Raw genomic sequence first — 12,301 nt, 5'->3', positions numbered from 1 at the left:
TGCTCCACTGCCACAGTGAACTCAGACAGAAAATGTCATATAACCAGAAAATAAGAGTTCATAATATGCCTTTATTTTGTAATTTATAAACAACTTCTGACTTGCCCTTTGAAAGTTAATTATAATTGATGACTGCTTTTCTTAGATGCTTCTGAAGCCCAAGAGAGGGGCAGAATGTAGTTCTTGATTTAAAAAAACAGAAAACGGGGGAGGATGACCTTAACTACAAATAATATTCTGCTGCAACATTATTGCTGTAAAACTTCCAAGCTGGCTGTTCTTCCAGATGCTCTCTTTTGACGGCTGTAGTGGCTGACAGTTTTATATTTACATGTTCAAAACAACTAATGCTTCCATTTATTCATAGATTCTCTGAGGTTCCCGTAGAACCACACCACCTTCTGTCATGGCACTTCGTAGTCGTTTCATCTGGTTTTGAAGATCAGGAAAAAAAAGGAAAAGATTAAGTCAGCAGCACGAGTAGGCTGGAAATACTTTCACCTTCCAAAAGACAGAAATAAAGTGATTTGTTCTTGCTAACTTCCCAGCCTACAATGGTTTTTCAGAAAGTGATCTTAATAATGACGTAAGTAAAAAGGAAATGCAGAGATGTCAAGGTTCAGCAGCATTTCAAAATATTATATGGACAAGATGTCAATATATGAACAGGAAATACAGTGGCTGACATCATGGACTACAGAATCAGTCACCCTGGGTTTGAAATCCACCATACACTGACTCTGGGCAAGTAAGCCTCAGTTTATTTCTGTATAGAATGAGAGTACTAGTCCCTACCCTATGGACTGATGTGAGGATTAAATGAAGTAACACTGTTGAGTACTCACCAAAGGGTCTGACACATGGAAAGTATTTGGTAAGTAAAAACTGTTATTATTACGTAAGTTATCTAATGCCAAGAATTAACACAATACCTTTTCAATAAGTACATGAAAACAAAAATACCGAGTCTGAGGCTGCCTCCCATGGGGTTGGTTGGTAGACCATGAAGTTGATTCCCGCCTCTAAGCATCTCTGTGCCAGCACTCGTCCTATACTCTCACAAGCCACCACATTTCTGGTACTATAAAGGTGCTTTTTAATAGCCCACTCACGAGTGGAGGCCGAAACCACAACCTTGCCATTCTGATGCTCCACAAGTGCTTCTACATGATGCTGAGTCCTTATAACTCGCAACCTAAATGGGGTGAGAAGATAATAAAATCACAGAAGAATCTGTATCCTAAAGTTACGTTAATTGAGGTGAATAAATGACTAAATATTTTTCAACAATCCAGTGTTTGGTTAATTTACTTCAACATATTTAACTTGGATTTTGCTTGGGAAAAGTGTTTTTCCTCTGCCTTTATGAGAATATCCTCAATAATAAACTAAATACTTCAAGTATCATGAAGAAATTTGTTTCTGAAGAGCTGAGTTTTATTTACAGATCTACTTCAAAAAGAGATTTGAAGAGGCAGAGCTAAGTTACTGAACATATGCATGATGTGGATATACTTACTCTTTGCTTTTATTTATAGCTAGCATGAAAATAAATATGAGACGGAGCAAAAATTTAAATGCAAAAACTGAAATCATAACAGTACTAGAAGAAAACATGAGAAATTTTTTAATAATCTCAAGGTATGCATATTTAAATATGACATCAAACCATGTCATATGGCTTTTATTATTTTTCAGAAACAGGGTCTCACTCTCACCCAGCTCGGAGTACAGTAGTGCAACCACAGCTCACTGTAGCCTCAAACCCCTGGGCTCAAGCAACTCTCCTGCCTTAGTCTCCCAAGTAGTTGGCATTACAGGTGCATGCCACTGCACCAAGATAATTTTTATTTTATTTTGTAGAGACAGGGTCTCACTATGTTGCCCAGACTGGTATCAAACTCCTGGCCTCAAGCGACCCACCCTTCTCAACCTCCCAAAGCACTGGGATTACAGGCATGAGCCACTGTGTCCACCTTCATATGGCCATTTTTTTTTTTTTTTTTTTTTTGAGACAAGGTCTGCCTCTGTCCCTCAGGCTAGAGTACAGAGGCACGAACTTGGCTCACAGCAGCCTCTGCCTCCTGGGTTCAAGTCATCCTTCCACCTCAACCTCCCAAGTAGCTGGGACTACAGGCACATGCCACTGCAGCCAGCTAATTTTTGTATTTTTTTGTAGAGACAGGGTTTGCCATATTGCCCAGGCTGGTCTCGAACTCCTAAGCTCAAGCAGTCTGCCCACCTCAGCCTCCTAATGTGCTGGGGTTACAGGCTGAGCCACCATGCCCAGCCCCTCATGGCATAAAAAAGAAATGATGGACAAAATTTGCTGCATGGTTAAAAAAAAAAAAAGTAAAATGAAGTCAAAAGAAAAGCAATGAAACAAAAAATATTTTAGGCTGGGCATGTGACTCATGCTTGTAATCCCAGCACTGTGGGAGGCTGAGGCAGGAGGACTGCTAGAGCCAAGGAGTTCAAGACCAGCCCAGGCAAAATAGTGACACTCTGTCTCTACAAAAAATAGAAAAAAAATCAGCCAGGCGTGATGGTGTGCACCTGTAGTCCCAGCTATTTGGGAGGCTGAGGTGGGAAGATTGTTTGAGCCCGGGAGGTTGTGGCTGCAGTGAGCCGTGATAATGCCCTGCACTCCAGCCTGGGTGACAGAGTGAAACCCTGTCACAAAAATATAAAAAGAAAAAATATTTTAAACTCATATATTGTTCAAAGAGCTAATTTACACAATACGTTAAAAGCCTCCTATAATTAACAAGAAAATGATCAATAACTTAATAGGCAAAGCATTATCTGAACAGACTGTTCACAGAAAAGAAAAATATTAATGACTCAAATTCACAAAAATATGCTCAATCTCACTAACAAAATGCATGGACAAGACAATTCAAAGCAACATTGTAATCATAAAAGAGAATCACCCTCTGGGAGCCAGTTAAGTAAAATCCATGCAATGGTATTCCATATAGTTAACGAAATGAATGAAGTAATGCTTTATAATGATGAAGATAATAGTTAACATTTACTGAGCACTTAGTATATGCCAGGCCTGTCTTAACGGTTTATAGATAAAGCTTATGTCTCAATTCTATTATTTTTTCTATTTTTTTTTCTAAGCTGCAGAAACTAACACAGAAAGGTTAAGTAACTTGAAAAAGATTAAAACTAGTAAGTAATGGAGCCATGGTTTAAGTCCCAGTGTCTGGCTCCAGTCAATGCTCTTAACTGCCATGAAGAATCTTCAAGATGTATTTTTAAGTGCGTGCTTGGGGTGGTTGAGGGTGGTGGTGAAGAAAGATGGGGAAGTGTTTATGGTATGCTAAGATTTATTAAGTTTTCGCTTATATGCATAGACAATCTTTAGAAGGACACACAAGAAACTGTACTCCCTTTGGATTTTATAACATACGTATATATTATACTTTAAAAAGTTAAGTTTAAGTTAATGAAAACACACCCAAATCAGAAGAGTCTCACTAGGATTCTCAATGTGAAATAGAAGAGGCATTAGATTTGGAAATACGGAGTCTACTCCTGGTTTTCCTGGTGGCTCTAGTAAAAAAACACAATCTCTTTTTTTTTTTTTTTTTTTTTTGAGACGGAGTCTCGCTCTGTTGCCCAGGCTGGAGGGCAGTGGCGCGATCTCGGCTCACTGAAAGCTTCGGCTCACTGCAAGCTCTGCCTCCCGGGTTCACGCCACTCTCCTGCCTCAGCCTCCGTAGTAGCTGGGACTACAGGCGCCTGCCACCATGCCTGGCTAATTTTTTTGTGTATTTTTAGTAGAGACGGGGTTTCACCGTGTTAGCCAGGATGGTCTTGATCTCCTGACCTCGCAATCCGCCCGCCTCGGCCTCCCAAAGTGCTGGGATTACAAGAGTGAGCCACTGCGCCCGGCCAAAAATCACAATCTCTTAAACCAGGAGTCAACAATCTTTTTCCACAAAGTGCCAGATAGTAAATATTTTGGCTTTCTAGGCCATACAGCTTCTGTTGAAACTGTTCGACTCAGCCATTGTAGTGCTAGAACAGCCAGGTGATGCGTAAACAAATGAGAATAGGTACAGCTATGCTCTAAGAACCCAGGCAACGGAATTTGATTTTCATTTAATTTTCGCAAGTCACAAAACATTCTTTTGATTTTTTTTTTAACTTAAAAAAGTAAAAACAAGTTTTTAGCTCACAAACTACCTTTGGCCCACGGGCCGTAGTTTGCTGACCCGTCTTAAACCATTTGTTCAATGAAGGGCCCAATTCATTACGTCAAAGGTCATTTCCTACTATAATATTCTGAAATTCTCTACTTTTAATATTGCGAGTAAGGCAGACAGAGAAAAAATGAGGAAATACATCTTTAGTTATTTTTAATGATCCAAATATTAAATCAAAGTAATAAATTGGGGTCGAGTGCAGTGGCTCACGCCTGTAATCCCAGCACTTTCAGAGGCTGAGTCAGGCAGATCTCTTGAGCTCAAGAGCTGGAGACCAGCCTGGGCAGTGGTGAAACCCCATCTCTACAAAAAATACCAGAAAAGAAAAAGAAAAAAATTAGCCGGGCATGGTGGTGTGTGCCTGCAGTCCCAGATGCTCAGGAAGCTGAGATGGGAGAATCGTTTGAGCCTGGGAGGCAGAGGTCACAGTGAGCTGGTACTGTACCACTGCACTCCAGCCTGGGTGACAGGGCCAGAGCTTGTCTCAAACAAAACAAAACAAATTAGCTGGGAGTAGTGGCATGCGCCTCTAGTCCCAGCCACTTAGGAGGCTGAGGTGGGAAGATTGCTTGAGCCCAGGGAAGTCAAGGATGCAGTAAGCAGATATCATACTGCATTCTAGCCTGGGCAACAGACCCAGACCCTGTCTCAAAAACAAAGAAAAAAGAAAGTAATAGGTTGGGTGTTTCAAAAGATTTTTAGCCTTAAGATCCAGATTATTTAAAAAGTGAAGTACCTACTCCCTTTCTTGGACTCCCTCCTCTATGAGTAAAAATGTATCACAGCAACTGTAACACATCATTATCCCCATTTCACTTTCCACTATGAAACTTAAGCCTTTTGATGACAGGGATACCATCTACTTTATCTTTGTAACTCCTGCCTCTAACACAATGCCTAGCAAGTGATACAGGTACAGGTACAATGTTTGTTCAATAAATAAATAACACATCACACAGTTATGATTTCCAATTTACTCTGACAACTTTATATAGTCCTTAAGAAATTCTAAAAAATCCTCACCAAGCAGATAAGCAGCAGATAAACCTGATAAACACCTACATGCTGTACTATAGTGGTAATAACTTAGCGTCCTGGCTCTGAGGTCAGTTAGAACATATGTAAATCTTAGCTCTGACACTTACTAATCATGTCTCCCTAAACCTCAATTTCTTCGCTCCTGTAAAATAGGGGAAATTATAACTACTTCATGATGTAATTTTAAGGATTAAATGAGAAAAAATATATAAAGCAAGTAGCATAATTCCTGGCAAATGTAAGTGTTCATTAAACAACCACCTTTATAACAAAGTATCTCAAGTCATACTAGACTCCTAACTGGTCTTTCTTCAACTCCTGCTCCCTTAAAAATTTAGTCTTCCAAAAAGCAGCTAGAATGATTTTTTTTTTTTTTTTTGACAGAATTTTGCTCTGTCGCCCAGGCGCTCAGCTCACTGCAACCTCCGCCTCCTGGGTTCAAGTGATTCTCGTGCCTCAGCCACTGGAGTAGCTGGGATTACAGGCGTGCACCACTACGCCCGTCTAATTTCTGTATTTTTAGTAGAGATGGGGTTTCACCATGTTGGCCAGGTTGGTCTCAAACTCCTGACCTCAGATGATCCGCCTTCCTCGGCTGGCTTCCTAAAGTGCTGGGATTACAGGCGAGAGACATCGCGCCCAGCCAGAATGATCTTGAAAAACCAGTTCGGGCTCAAGCTTTAAATCCTCTCGTAGTTTCCCACTATAATGAAAATAAAGTCTTAAGTGCTCATCTTGACTTACAAAGCTAATGATCTGTCGCCTCCTTACCCCTCCATGTTCATCTTAGGCCATTCACCCTCTGCCAATTGAGCTTCAGATCCACAAGCTCTTCGGTTCCTCACCCCAGCAGTTTCCTCTGCTAGGAATGCTCTTTCTGGCAGATGACTCGGCTTCTTCCTCTTTCAGATCTCAGCTTCTTAAATGTCACCTCCTCAGACAGGCCTTAGTAGGTATCCTGTCTGCTACTCTAACATCCTCTTTAAATATCCCCCATCACACCTATTTGTTGTTTGTTCCAGCCCCTCCGCGAACCCTGCCTCTACCCGCCGCATGGCAGCTACCTGGGAGAGCGCCTGGAGTTGAATGAATGAAAATAGTCTGTAGGGTGCACTGCCCTTCTCTGTCAATCACAAGCAGATTTAATTACCTGTGCCAGAACTCACGGGAGGGCCACACCGTCCGCCAGCCCCGCTCTTTCCTGGCTAAAGATAAAAGCTCCAGGTTCCGGGGGTTCCGGTTGGTGAACTCTGGGGCGACAGCTTCATTTTCCACAGGGTCCACTTCAGGTTTCGCTGCCGGCTCGGAGCTGGTTGACAGGGCTGCGAACCTGCACCCTGGGCAACGGAAACAACCGCACGGGACTTAAAAATGACGGATACGGACAGCGCACGAACCCGCTCTAACGTCTATCCGCTTTTACACCCCCAATCTTCAGGCCCGAGGGGACGAAAATTACGTATGCCCACAGGGTGGAGTCAGCACTGACCCCGTCCTTAACTTCCTACTGTGGTCTTCGCAGTGCCGCGAGCTCTAATTCGATCCGGCACGTCGAATACACAATAGAACCCGCGCGTTCCAATGTACTGTGCAAGCCCTGGCAAGTGAACTGGGAGAAGGGGTGCAAGACTAATTACCAGGGTTCCTGCTAACCGAGAACCCCCAAAACCGCGACCGAAGCGCCATCGCTGAGACGATCTCGGAAAAGCCTCGCCTCTTTTTCCTCACGGACGACTCAGTCGCTCGCCGGCCGCAGCCACATAAAGTCAAGGAAAAGCCTTTGGCTGCTGTAGATGCCCAAACTCTCCACGCCAGACGCCCCCGACCCGGAAGTAGCAAGTTCCCTGCCACTGAGTGGCCAAGAGGGCGATCTGTTATCCTGCACCGCCAATCATCGCTCACGTCGAGGGGCACGCAGGCCCTGGAGCCCACCAACCACCTCGTAAACCACGCCCACGACCACGCTTTTTGCTTAAGTCCAGGGTCAAAAGCATCCACTCAACAACTTCACCTAACCCTATTTGGGTTCTCTAGTCGGAAGGCTTGGGCGGTCATTGACTGGTGCACACACACCCCAACTGGGCACCGCGTAGGAATGAGGTGCAGTTTTCTCTTTAAAAAGGGTGGTTGTCTTCCTCGAACCAAAAATTTTCCCGTATGGCCCGCTGGAAAAACTGCCCCGTCCCACCCAGGTTCGCGCCCCTAAACTTATACTTCTGAGGCCTGGAGCAAAGCCGGCCGATCTGCCTCACGCTCCCCGAGCAGGGACAAGGAAAGGACACTAAAGCTAAAACGCAAGACTCGCTCAGAACCCCAACTCTACCTTGGAGACGGGCCCGCCCCTCCAGTTACACCCCAGCTAGCAGCTCCACCCTTCCTACAACTTTTTCTAGAAGGCACTAGAATGGCCCACTGCGTCTGCGCAACGCCGTTTGAGGCGAAGGTTCAGCCTCTTCCCAGCGGTCCAAGATCCGACTTCCGTTCTCCGCTTTCGCGCCCTTCTCATCGGCTATCTAATTGGACAAAAATGCCGAGCCCGCCCCTTCCCGAGAGCCTCACTTCCGGCACAGTCCAGTTCCTCTCCCTGTTGCCCCCGCCTCTTTTTCCTTCCCGCCGTGCCCCGTGGTCTGGCCGGGGCAGCCGGGAAGCGGGTGGGGCGGTGTGTTACCCAGTAGCTCCTGGGGCATCGCTCGGGTACGCTCCACGCCGTCGCAGCCACTGCTGTGGTCGCTGGTCGGCCGAGGGGCCGCGACACTGGTTGCCCGCGGTGTGAGCAGAATTCGACGTGTATCGCTGCCGTGAAGATGGAGGGGCCTTTGTCCGTGTTCGGTGACCGCAGCACTGGGGAAGCGATCCGCTCCCAGAACGGTAAGGGCGGGCCGGGCCTGGGTCGGGCTTGCGGGCGGGGAGGGCCGAGTCCTACCGCGACCGGATCCCGGCTGCCCTCCTCGTGCCTCTCCTCCTTTATCTCCGCAGAAAGAGCCTCGGGGCCCCGCAGCCGGACCCAGCCCACCCGCCGTTCTCTGGGGCAGGGCGCTGTGGCCCCCTCTTCCCACAGCGGGGAGGAGCCCCGGAGCGCGCGGTAGGGTTTTGAGACCGGCAGCGCGTGGATGTGCTGTCCGCGGCGGCGTTGGAAACGCGCCCTCCGCGGGAAAGCGGGCCTCCCGGGCTCGCATGTGCGGGCCACGCTTCGCACCCCCTTTTGTTTCAGGGCGACCCCCTGAGCGTCCATGTTAAACGCCAGGTTTCATTTTAGGACCATTTACCAGAAAAAGAGTAGGTTCCTCCGCGCGCCCTCGGATGAGCCCGGTGCCCTGTCCGCCCGCAGCTGCAGTCGAGGTCGGGCCCCCGGCACCAGCTCTATTCGGGTTGACAGCTTCTTACAGTAGAGTTAGCCCAGGAAAAGGCACTCGAGTGCGTTGACCCCAGGAGACGGCAGCGCCAACTTGGCAGAGCGTTTGCCGTCGGGCCTTTGGATACCTACAGAGCTTACTGTTTCTTGATAGATTCCTAATTTTTTTCGTAAACAAATCTGAAAGTCACCACCTTCCCCGTTGACTACCGATTTCTCTCCTCACAGAGTTTTAATGAGCAAAAAACTTGCAGGATGTGAAGGAAAAGGCTGGTATAGCTGTACGAAGTGGCAGAGCATGAAATTGTGGTTATTACTTTTTTTTTTCTCCCGCCATCAGATTCCACCCCCCATCAAAGCTGTGCCAAATAGGCTCGCTTTGTTTAGGGACAGGGTCCCACCTGTCGCCCAGACGAGTCTGAGTGCCATCATAGCTCACTGCAGTCTCCAAGCACAGGCCCGCGCCGCCACTTCCCGGCTTTTTTATTTTTTGTAGAAATGGGTTTCGCTATGTTGGGCAAAGGGGTCTCAAACTCCTGGCATCAAGCGATCCTCCTGCCTCGGCCTCCCGGTGTTGGAATTACAGATGTGAACCACAGTGTCTGGCCCCATTTAGACTCTTAGTAGGTGGTTTTTAAATAATTAACACAGATTTGTAGATTTGGGAAATATAGGGGCTGTTGGATGTCATTTACCTTTAGGCTGAAATTACTGTCTTTCAGAGTTGTGGCTTATCCTCATTTCTTGTTTATTTTTGTTTTTAATTGATTGTCTACAGTTATGGCTGCAGCTTCGATTGCCAATATTGTAAAAAGTTCTCTTGGTCCAGTTGGCTTGGATAAAATGTTGGTGGATGATATTGGTGTAAGTACACATAACTGTTGTGTTAGTTGCCTTAAAGTAAAACTATCTTCAGTGTTTTGCTATGTTCGTTCTTTGACTTTATCAGAATCCATGTACTGGAAGGTGATATTAAAGGTGAACGTGTATTATAATGGGGCTGTGTTGATTTCTGTAAGTGGTTCATATTTTTTCCTGCCAATTTCTTAGGATGTAACCATTACTAACGATGGTGCAACCATCCTGAAGTTACTGGAGGTAGAACATCCTGCAGCTAAAGTTCTTTGTGAGCTGGCTGATCTGCAAGACAAAGAAGTTGGAGATGGAACTACATCAGTGGTAGGTAGACTGAGTAAAGAATGATCATTTTTCTAAAAACGACCGACTTTCAGAAAGTTGAAGCCATAAGTGGGTCATTTGTGCTGTGTCAGAAATAAATTACATATTCTGAATGCCCAGAAGATTGAGCAAGAAGAAAAAACAAAAGAAGTTACACATTTAAGAGGGGAAATAAGCTTCTTAGGTACAGATTCAGAAACAAAATTTATAAGTTGACAGTTGCAGCTAGTTTGTACAGTTTAAGTAGGAAAGAATTTGAGTTCATTTAACATAGCCCCATTGTTTTAAATGTTGGTATTCACAAGTTTTGAGGGCTTATTTTTCCCTTTATGGCAGTATTCAGACATCACACAGATTTTTTTATGGTCTCTCAAAAGTCTTGTTTCCTCCCCCATCACCCCTTGAGACTTGGAAAGCTCTAAACTTTTCTGATTATGTGGAGGATAAAATGTTACCAATTTGGGGGAGAAACAATGTTTTTATATTATTAGTTTTTTAAGAGACCATCTGTAGCACAGGCTGCAGTGCTGCAGTGCTGTCATATCTTACTGCAGCCTGGAACTCCTGGGCTTAAGCAATCCTCCCGCCTTAGCCTCCCAGAGTGCTTGGGATTGCAGGCATATGCCACTATAACCAACTAATTAAAAACCTTTTTTTTTTTTTTTTTGTAGAGACAGGGTCTCTCTATGTTGCCCAGGCTGGTCTTGAACTCCTGGCCTCAAGTGATCCCTTCTTGGCCTCTGTAGTGCTGGGATTACAAGCATGAGCTGCACTCAGCCTGTTTTATTTTTTAAATCCTGACAGGTAATCTCAGGAATTCAAAATGGGAGTGTGAGAAATTAATAAATACATCATGATATGACAGTGTGATCTTATCGAGTCAGTAAATGTGATATACAACATAAACTCTTCATAGATCATCCAGCATGCTGGTATAGTAGAAACAATATTGTTTGGTGAGAAAGATGTTAATTCTGGAGAAACGAGATAGTTTGTGGGGAAAATGTATTTCTAGATTAAACTTCAGCCATGTGGCCGGGCATGGTGGCTCAGCCTGTAATCCCAGCACTTTGGGAGGCCGAGGCGGGCAGATCACTTGAGGTCAGGAGTTCGAGACCAGCCTGTCAACACAGTGAAACCCCGCCTCTACTGAAAATACAAAAATTAGCGAGATTTGGTGGTGCGCGCCTGTAGTCCCAGCTACTCCGGAGGCTGAGGCAGGAGAATCGCTTGAACCTCAGAGGCGGAGGTTGCAGTGAGCTGAGATCGCGACACTGCCTGGGTGTCAAAGCAAGACCCTATCTGCAAAAAAATAAAAAAAAATAAAAAAAATTAAACTTCAGCCATGAAAGAATGGAACCTACTCCTAAAATATGAATATCATCTTTGTCTAACTTACGATAATGTGGTTTAACAAATGTAGTTTTCCTCCCATAAGAAGCTGACAAAACTTTGTCTTTTTACTTTAAAAATATTTCTTAGTGTTTTATCAACTTAAAAGAACTGTTTTTTAAATAAAATAATAGCCTAACATATGTCATATGAATAGTCACACTTGGTTTAGCTTCTGTTGAGCACTGTCTCTAAAGGTAATAGATGTGTTGTCTTTTACGGTTGTATTGCTGAACTAGTTTCTTAGAACATTTTTCTGGCTCCTACCCAGTTTTGGCCATTTGCATTTATAATACAATAAGACCTCACTGAACATCCACAATGGATTCATGGAAACTGACTTTAAGAGGAAAGATGATGTATAAAAAAACAAGTGTTCCTTCCCCCATCAGCGTTACAATAAACAACTATATTTGAGAAATTGCTGTTCATTGTTTTGCTTAAAGTGGCAGTTTCCAAGAATTTATGAGTAACATTGAGGACTTAGAGTGTTTTGTAGCGTTCTTCTCCCTTCACCCCCCAGGTTTCTAATAACCAGTTAATTCATTTCACCACTACCATTTTGGTTAATAATATATGGCCATTTTAGTGTCATTTCATATGTATTGCACATGTTGAATATCCGGCATATTCAGTTCAGTGAATGTTTTCTTAACAGGTTATTATTGCAGCAGAACTCCTAAAAAATGCAGATGAATTAGTCAAACAGAAAATTCATCCCACATCAGTTATTAGTGGCTATCGACTTGCTTGCAAGTAAGATTGTTTGCATTCAGAGAAATTTTTTTTGATGTAATAGTTGTAAACTGTGTTGTCTTAACGTTTTGATTAATAACTAAATTTTAATTTGAAAACCTTCAATTTAAATGTTTTAGCATTTAAGTAGTAATATTTGAAGTTAAAAACTTGGACCAGTATCTTTTTTCCCATTTGACTACCACAGTTTCTCCTAATAATAGATTTTAGTGGCTATGCTTATGGGATAGATTAAACTTGCCATGATCTGAAGAGGGAGGGTTTTTTCATGTCCTCCTCCTATATGAAATGGCTGAACAGATATTATTACTTCTGACATTTTGGCTCTGTGTTAAGCATGATGAATGCAGAGTTTGAGTAGTGA

General features: G+C 44.1%; 2 protein-coding genes and 1 non-coding gene across 4 annotated transcripts in view; 2 read left to right on the top strand and 1 right to left on the bottom strand.

Moving 5' to 3' along the window:
- Positions 1 to 51: 51 nt before the first annotated feature.
- On the bottom strand, positions 52 to 7,744 carry MRPL18 (mitochondrial ribosomal protein L18). Of its 2 annotated transcripts, none has more exons than XM_055268894.2 (4): positions 6,896 to 7,744; positions 6,409 to 6,595; positions 964 to 1,195; positions 52 to 429 (listed from the first exon to the last, which is right to left on the bottom strand). In XM_055268894.2, the coding sequence occupies exons 1-4, from the start codon at positions 6,942 to 6,944 to the stop codon at positions 358 to 360; spliced, it is 540 nt and encodes a 179-aa protein (XP_055124869.1). In that variant the 5' UTR covers positions 6,945 to 7,744; the 3' UTR covers positions 52 to 357. The 2 variants fall into 2 exon arrangements, with proteins under 2 accessions (XP_055124869.1, XP_055124875.1); XM_055268900.2 differs by having other exon boundaries at positions 1,113 to 1,195; positions 6,896 to 7,030.
- The window catches only part of TCP1 (t-complex 1), an 11,497-nt gene continuing 6,892 nt past the window's right edge, over positions 7,697 to 12,301 (top strand). Inside the window, exons 1-4 of the mRNA XM_055268740.2 lie at positions 7,697 to 8,126; positions 9,389 to 9,474; positions 9,661 to 9,789; positions 11,840 to 11,937. Coding sequence (XP_055124715.1) covers positions 8,063 to 8,126; positions 9,389 to 9,474; positions 9,661 to 9,789; positions 11,840 to 11,937 — 377 coding nt within the window. The 5' untranslated portion in view covers positions 7,697 to 8,062. The remainder of the gene's footprint in view (positions 8,127 to 9,388; positions 9,475 to 9,660; positions 9,790 to 11,839; positions 11,938 to 12,301) is intronic.
- On the top strand, positions 12,104 to 12,243 carry LOC129478167 (small nucleolar RNA SNORA29). Its single transcript, XR_008656322.1, has one exon. It is a non-coding gene; the product is annotated as a small nucleolar RNA SNORA29 (small nucleolar RNA).

This window comes from Symphalangus syndactylus, chromosome 2 (genome assembly GCF_028878055.3).
Source record: "Symphalangus syndactylus isolate Jambi chromosome 2, NHGRI_mSymSyn1-v2.1_pri, whole genome shotgun sequence".
NCBI classification, from domain to species: Eukaryota; Metazoa; Chordata; class Mammalia; order Primates; family Hylobatidae; genus Symphalangus; species Symphalangus syndactylus.
The sequence above is the reverse complement of the archived record's forward strand: the minus strand, read 5'-3'. Positions and strand labels throughout refer to the sequence as shown.

Excerpts from the sequence above, each read along its gene's own strand:
- MRPL18 (XM_055268894.2), bottom strand. The coding sequence starts at position 6,944 with ATGGCGCTTCGGTCGCGGTTTTGGGGGTTCTCGGTTAGCAGGAACCCT. Across the intron at positions 6,596-6,895 it reads CTCGGTTAGCAGGAACCCTG|GGTGCAGGTTCGCAGCCCTG; the intron begins GTAATTAGTCTT and ends TCCGTTGCCCAG. Across the intron at positions 1,196-6,408 it reads TCCCGTGAGTTCTGGCACAG|GTTGCGAGTTATAAGGACTC; the intron begins GTAATTAAATCT and ends CACCCCATTTAG.